General features: G+C 33.5%; 1 protein-coding gene across 1 annotated transcript; it reads right to left on the bottom strand.

The window, feature by feature from the left end:
* Window positions 1-3,910: 3,910 nt before the first annotated feature.
* Window positions 3,911-4,427, bottom strand: LOC130472127 (glycine-rich cell wall structural protein 1-like). Its single transcript, XM_056842574.1, has 2 exons — window positions 4,248-4,427; window positions 3,911-4,165 (listed from the first exon to the last, which is right to left on the bottom strand). The coding sequence occupies exons 1-2, from the start codon at window positions 4,425-4,427 to the stop codon at window positions 3,911-3,913; spliced, it is 435 nt and encodes a 144-aa protein (XP_056698552.1).
* Window positions 4,428-8,080: the final 3,653 nt, after the last annotated feature.

The following is an 8,080-nucleotide window of genomic DNA, read 5'->3' as shown; positions in this document are numbered from 1 at the left end:
ATACTCAAAAGAAGTTAACATGTCAACTTGTTAATTAATCAATTTAATATTCACAAGTCCCTTCTCCAACTTTTCCTCAGTCCAATATAAAGATTATTGTGTACGTTTTGTCGATTTTTTAAAAATATATTTCTTCTATTCTCATGCTTGTACTACATGAGAGTTGTGAACTTGTGATAACGCGTACTACCTTCGTTTAGAAATGAACTTCACATTTTCCGTTTTAATCTATTTTATAATATTTTTTTATTTTAGTCTATTTTATACTCCCTCTGTCCCTTAATACTCGGTCGGTTTTGACTGGACACGCTTGCCTATGCATAACTTTGACCACCAATTTCTTTAACTATATATTATAAAAATTTATAAAATATTAATATTTTGAAAATATATATTAAGATGAATCCAACAATATATTATATATTAATTTGTAACATTTGTTTTCATATACTAGAAATAAAATAGGGTCAAAGTGAATTATGTGAATAGTGCAAAAAATCAAAACATGTCAATTATTAATGGACGGAGGGAGTAAAGGTTTCATTGTTTAAACTCAAGGATAAGGGTTCAAACCTTACACAAACCATGTTTGATATTTTTTTTTTTAATGTATATGAATATTACATGGAGCGAAGATCAATAAGAAGAGCGTCACGTGTCACATAAACTTTCTTATGAATGCCTTTTAATATATAGTATAGATATGAAAATTTACAACTTCTTACTTAATCCTTTTACTTTATTAATTTTTTTCTTACAATCACCCGCCTTTTAAAATAATTTTCTTACTTTATCCATATTTTATTATATTTACCCACCTTTTTACGCTTTCTTTCTTTTGTATCTTTCTATTTGTGCAAATAGTAATTGTAAAGATCATTTAAAAATGAAAGTAGTACAACATTATGATTGTATTTACAGAATACTCGTATTAAAATCACACTTCAGTCAGTATAAGCTTATGCGTAACTTAGTAAGGATTAATATGTTGTGGGTGCTTGATTAATACTAGTTTAATATTTGGACTTACATGCTTGAAACAAGACTTTTTTTCTTTTTTTTTGACATTGGAGAAACAAGACTTGAATATAAGATAAAAAGATTCAATTGTTGTTAAATGTATCTTTGGTTAGGAGAAACTAATGAAATCTGATATTTGAAAAAACACAAGTATTAAAACTCTTCTAACAATACTTTATGTACTTCGTATAGAGCACGGAGAATTACCAGAGATAAAGTGATGAAAGTTACTCCAACTTACAACAAATTATTTGCGTCACAGACTCACAACTACTTTTTCTATAATTACATAAAAATATATTAGTTTGAAAGTTCACTTAGATTAAGAAATTCGAACCAAACTAAATTGGGCCTTAATTAATCTACTCCATATTATCTTCTTTAGGTAAAGTAGCATTGTCATGAAAACCTCACTCGTGAATTGTCACAAATAATTTCTAGTCAATTACTCCCCAAATTATCCGGTTTCAGACGTTTTAGTTCTTAATGATCGAGCATTTATTTTGATTCAAATGAGCCACAAAACGATACTCCCTCTGTCCTTTTATACTCGACCCGATTTGACTTTTTACACTATTTATATAATTTACTTTGACCTTATTTTATTTCTAGTATATGAAAATAAATGTTAGTATATAATATATTGTTGGCTTCATATTAATTTATATTTTCAAAATATTAATATTTTTATAAATTTTTATAATATGTAGTTAAAGAAATTAGTAGTAAAAGTTGTGCATTGGCAAACGTGTCCGGTCAAAACAGGTCGAGTATTAAGGGTCGGAGGGAGTATAATACAACTTACAAATGGAAATGAAAAAAGTCGAGCATGCAACTTACTTCCTCCATTTTATAAAAATTACAACACTTTTAGTTTTGCCACTATTCATACACTAACTTTGACCATATATTTTGTACTAATTTATTAAAATAAAATGTTATCAAGTAAAATGTCGTTAGATTGATTTCATTATATACTTTCATAATATTAAATTTTAAGATTTATAAAAAATATAATTAGAGATAATTGTGATCAAAGTTGTACCTTGGCAAAGGTGTTAGTTAAGGTGTTGTAATTTTTTTGAAACAGATGAAATATATTGTACTACTCCGTATAAGTTTAGATTCTTAGTTTTTACCACTAGACCAATGCCTCATTAGTATATCTTACTGCACGGTGTATGTACTAATGTACTATAGTCAAACTTTCTTGCGACGCAAGAATACGTATAAACACATACGTACACATATTGAAGACTAAATCAACAAAAAATCAAACATAACTTTCCCCTTGTGTAGGTCCAGGTCGTTATTACGGTCACGAAGTACTTTATTAGGCTGGCTTGGGCAAAAAGGAAAGAAAAAAACATGGCATATATTAGTGCACGATCATGAAAATCGAAGAGGGGAGATGACGAGGGCGATGACGTAATTCTACCCAAAATGTTAAAATAGTAATATTTGTTCTCCAAGAAATTATTCCCATAGGCAAAGGCCATGTCGTATAACTTTTTGGACAGAACAACATTACAAACAATATAATAAAATAAATAATGGCCACTTGTATAAAATTAAATTTGACATTGCACAAACATCAAAAGTGAACATAATACGAAGTATAGACTGTACTGTACATGGTCTCAAACGTGGTTATCAATGATGATATGAAACTTGATATTGCGCATCATTCATGGTTAATTATGGACTATATACACTTTTGTATTAGGCGGTCTTACAGGAAAGATCGTATTGTTGGCAACCAAGATGTCAACTAAGCGCTGATATCAGCTGAATTTTTTTAAATAAATAAATATAAATACGCATTTTTCATTATTTTTCATTTCATTTCATTTTCAATCCTAATTTCTGCTCTCTCCCTCTCTCTCCTCCCTTAACCTCTCCGCCCCTCCCTCTCCCCAAAATCTTCGCTGTTGTCGGTCATCCTCGCCGCTTCTCTCCTTAAATCTCCGCCGTCGTTCGTACGTCTTGTCGCAAGAAATGATCGAGGTTATCTTCGATCTCTCTCTCCATTCTTCTTCATCTACCTCCAGTTTTACTTGACGGTTTTAGGTTTTTTATTTTTCAGCTTTTTATGGTTCAATTGTGTTTTGATATCTTGAATCTTAATTTTTTCTTCAATCGAGGTTTTCCGGCGGTAATTTGAAGGAGATCGAGTATGACGGCGGCGCATGTAAGTGAAGGGCGAGCAGGTCGAAGGTGCGAGAAACGTGTGAGGAAGTCCTCGGCCTTGTCGCCGCCGCCGCTCTATTCGAGTAACAAATCGAAGGCGGTTATTCAGTCTATGTTGGAGGCCAGATCTATTTGTCGGATTATGTGTTGAAATGAGGTAATGAATCGGCGGTGGTCATACCTCGCCGGTCGATAAAAAATCTTTGAATTTTGTATTTCTCGTGTAATACCCCGAAATTTTAAATTCGATTTATTAAAATTAAAAATATTTATTAACTTAATTTCGTTTTAATTAAATTACGAATAATCGAATTTCGTTATTTTAATCGTTTTTACGATTTATTTTAAACGACGAATTTATAAACTGGAATTATTTATTTTTTTCGTTAACGCTAATTATTTATTTTTAAGGAATTATTTTAAGCAATTTCCGAAAATTAATTACAATTTCTGAATTTTTGCCAAATATTGTGAAATTAATAAAAAAATAAAAATAAAAAAGAAAATTCATTTTTTTGCTTGCTCTCCACGCTCAAACCAGGAAGTCAACTTCCTTCCTTCTTTCCCATAATTCAGTCCAAGTGCGGATACTTGGACCCCAAGCACAGTTCCTAGCTTGTTCATCACATTTCTCATGTACAAAATCAGAATTTTTGGATGGAATTTCAACAACAAACCAAAAACAATTTCAATCTCAATCTTAATCACAATCCTTGTTTTTCTGTGATTCAATCCAACCAACCACCAACAACAACCATCTCAACCACCGTGCACCACCATCCTCACCACCACTCCACCACCCCGCATCTCCCGACCACCCAGAACCACCGAACACCACCACCCCACCACAACTCCCTCCCCTGCTCTCTCCTCCTCTCGCGTCCCCTGCCTCCTTCTTTCTTTCTCCTCTTTCGCCCCCCGCCACCACCACAACCACCACACCACCAGCACCACTCTACTCCTCCGACCACCATCAACAACCACATCCACCAAACCACCGCCCAGAACCACCCCGTCGTCCCCACTCTCCCTCGCACCTTCCCCTCCCCTGTTTCCCCTGTTTCGCAAATCACCACCCCCCATCCCCTTAACTGCTCCGCAGCCGCTAAACCACCTCCACCATCGCCGTCGAAATCCCCGGCGAAGCCTAGCCCAGCCCAGCCTCCACACTCTCTTCTTCTCTTCCTCCCTTCTTGCTCCCCTGTTCGTGCCTCCATTCGAAAGAAAAAAAAGAAGGAAATCAGTTTCATTTGAAACCTGATTTAATCCTCCCTCAAACCTAAATTCAGATTGAGCCGTTTTATAATTTGGGCTTTTTGGGTGAGTTAAGCCTGGTTTATAATTTTCAGAATCTAATTTATCAATTCTTAGGATTTAATAATTTTTGTAAAATGTATAGTTACTAATAAAATTGTTTATTATTTTTCAGGTTTTATTATCGATTTTATGAGAATAGGATTCTAGTGTTATTTATCCAAAATGAAATTTAAACAATACTTTCATAAAAAATTGATTTAAAAACTTATATGTATTTTGATTAAAAATCCGAGTAACAATAATAATATTTCGTTAAATTTTGAAATTTATATTTTTATTAAAACTCGTTATTTATAAAATTCATTACTTATAAAATTTATGATTTTATAAAATATTGATTTTTAATTATATTATCGATTTAACTAAAATAAGTTACTAAATGGATTTATCAAGGACAAAATTTAAATAAGATTTTCGTGTAAATTAATTAAGGAAAATATATATATTTCGATTGAAATTTCAATTAATTATGTTCTTCACTAAAATTGGCGTTTAATTATATTTTCATTAAAACTATGAAATTATATATATATTTTTTTTAACATTATTGGTTAATTATAAAGTTTCGAAATTATTAAGTTAAATTATTTATCAATTGGGTACTAATTCAATGATTTAATATTTTTAATGAAATTGGACTCGGAGCTCAGGACGAACGAACCAACCAACAAAAATCCTTAGCAAAGTCGTGGAAGTGAGGTAACGGCTATTGCTAGTACCCGCAATCCCCTTATAAATATAATTTATGAAATTATGACGTAATGATTGAATTTATGAATTAAATGTTTTGATGTGTTTTATGGATTGTGGGATGAGATATGATTCGTTTGAATTGTTTATTATAATATGATTTGATTGAGTTTTCTCATAAAATTATGTTTATGCAATGCTTTGAAAGAAATGATATGTGTCCCAGGATCAAAATGATGTTTTATGAGCTAAATGAGTTATGTTATTTCGAATTGAAATACAAGCCAAGGCTTGGTAAAATTACATACAACATGATAAATGAAAGTGAAAGACCTGGTTTGTCTGGCGGTATATAAACTACCATCTTCCTATCTATCGGTCATGCATGTACCACGGACACCTGTCCACCCATGGATTACGAGCCCAGGCTCCCATGGTTTATGAGCCCAGTCTCAAGGCCCAGGCCCATGATACGATGATGATCCCAGGCTCAGGGCCCAGGCCCATGTTACGATGATGAGCCCAGGCTCAGGGCCCAGGCCCAGTGGAGAATTCCTTCACGGTTCATACTTGCCGACAACTAGCATGTTAAATTGCAAAGTTTATGAATGAATTGAATATGATGCTTTATTAAATGTTTTACTTATTCTATTCTCCCTGTGTTATTAAATAAAATGAATTGAAATGAATTTACGCTGCTAGAATAGTTCGTTACTGAGTCTTCGGCTCACCGTTTTGTTTTCCGTTTTAGGTACTGCGGGGGATGATGGACACGAGTAGTGGCGAGGAGTTTCACTTTAATATTATCCACCTAGTTTATGTTTACGGTTCTAATAGTTTAAAATTTTTAATTAAAGACTTTTAGTAAGTTACGTACTTTCATTTTGGTAATATAAAGGATTATTATATTTATTTTGGAGTATTTAAAGGCTTATGATTGATGGTTGCCTTGTAATTTCCGAAAAGGAAGTTACGGCAGGTAATGTCCCGACCAATTAGGTTAATTCCGCTGCTAATTATTCTTTAATTATTGAATTAGAGGTCGGGGCGTTACAGTTTGGTATCAAGAGCAAAGGTTCTGGACCATAAGTGCTAAACCTTACGGGTTTTCGCACGAATAGAATTCATTAGGCTTTAAGTAAAGAATTTTAAGGAATGAGTTAAAGAGAATGTTCTAAAATCCTGCTAAGTTAAAATGAATATTAGTGTGAGTGTAGGAACGGGATCAAAGGGTTTATTTTATATTATTATTTCGCTTCAATCTGATAAGATATGTTATGCAGAATGTCGACCATTGATGCTATCAACGATGTTACCAACGGAGCTCGCAACGAGCATCATGTTCACGATGATAACGACATTACTCACGAGGAGTATGTCCATGTTAATGGCCACGAGGAAAGGATGGAACGATTGGAAAATGTGAGTGCAATGTTGGCCGAATTAGTCCATGATTCTCGGAAAAAGAAAGATGTTAGTGGGAACGAGAGCGCAACGATGTTCAAGAACTTTTCGTCACTCAACCCACCATCCTGTGATGGGAAGCCCGATCCAGTTGAGTTCGAGGATTGGATAAGTCGCATTGATCAGTTGTTTGAAACCCTGCAATGCCCTGAGAAATGGAGAGTTGATTTCGCAGTGTTTTACTTGACGGGTCAAGCAGGATTATGGTGGAAAGTTAACAAGGAACGAAAGAATGGGCCTGGATTTGGTTGGAACGAATTACAGAAGTTAATGAGAGACAAGTTTTATCCACCATCCTTGAGGAAACAAAAAGAAGATGAATTTCTACACTTGCAACAAGGAACAATGAGCGTGTTGGAATACGCAAATAAGTTCATGGAGTTGTCAAGGTTTGCACCAGACCTGGTGTCGACAGAGCAGTCCAGGATGAACCGTTTCGAGCGAGGTCTGCACCTTAAGTACCAGGATAGGTTGTCCACTCATAGGTTTACTTCCACTACGACAAAATAGGTTTATAGCAACGGCAATAAACCGTTACCATAGACCAATTAACCGTTGTAATAGGCCTATAGCAACGGTTTAAAAACCGTTACCAATAGGGGCGTTGCTATAAGTATATGGCAACAGTTTTCCGGATTTAGGCAACAGTTATGATAAACCGTTGCCATAAATAACTATGGCAACGCTTTTTATAGGCAACACTTTTAACCTATGGCAACAGTTATTCAACAACTTAAGCCAACATTTACACATTTAAGGCAAAAGTTTTCGCCAACTTAAGGCAACACTTATTAGTTTGTTGTTGGTAGAAATATAAAACTATGACAACGCTTTCTTATACTTATGGTAACAACATCCAATTGTATTTTATAGCAACGCTTTCTATTGAGTGTATAGCAACGCTTTTGGTTTTGATAATGGTAACACTTACAAATGAATTTATTACAACGCTTTCATTTGAGTTTAAGGAAACGCTTTCAATTGGTCTAAAACTACGTTCTCAAATGGATTTAGTTATCCATATACATATAATAAATATGAGATGCGTATAATAAGATTTTCATAATAAATAAGTTCAAAAACTGTATACATTTCAAATAACTTAATTACATAAGCATAATATCTATTACAATTGTCAGAATAGTAAAAAAATATATATACATGTTACAAAACTACATCCATTAAAATAAATAAAAATCATGCAATCACGGTCCTATAACTCTATTTCTTAAAACCTATCTACTATTATGTGCCAAAAACCTTGTAAATCTTCACATATTTAAAGTAGCTTGTAATTCTTGCATACATACACCATCCTGCACAACAAACAAATCAAGTTTAACATTTTCATAAGAAATTTATTATCCAAATCTTAAGAAAAAAGAAGCTGAAAACGAAT

The sequence above is a fragment of the Spinacia oleracea genome, chromosome 4 (genome assembly GCF_020520425.1).
Source record: "Spinacia oleracea cultivar Varoflay chromosome 4, BTI_SOV_V1, whole genome shotgun sequence".
Lineage (NCBI taxonomy): Eukaryota > Viridiplantae > Streptophyta > Magnoliopsida > Caryophyllales > Amaranthaceae > Spinacia > Spinacia oleracea.
Note: the sequence above shows the minus strand (reverse complement) of the source record. Positions and strands in the feature narration are given on the sequence as shown.

Excerpts from the sequence above, each read along its gene's own strand:
- LOC130472127 (XM_056842574.1), bottom strand. The coding sequence starts at position 4,427 with ATGGAGGCACGAACAGGGGAGCAAGAAGGGAGGAAGAGAAGAAGAGAG. Across the intron at positions 4,166-4,247 it reads GGGAAACAGGGGAGGGGAAG|AGTGGTGCTGGTGGTGTGGT; the intron begins GTGCGAGGGAGA and ends TCGGAGGAGTAG.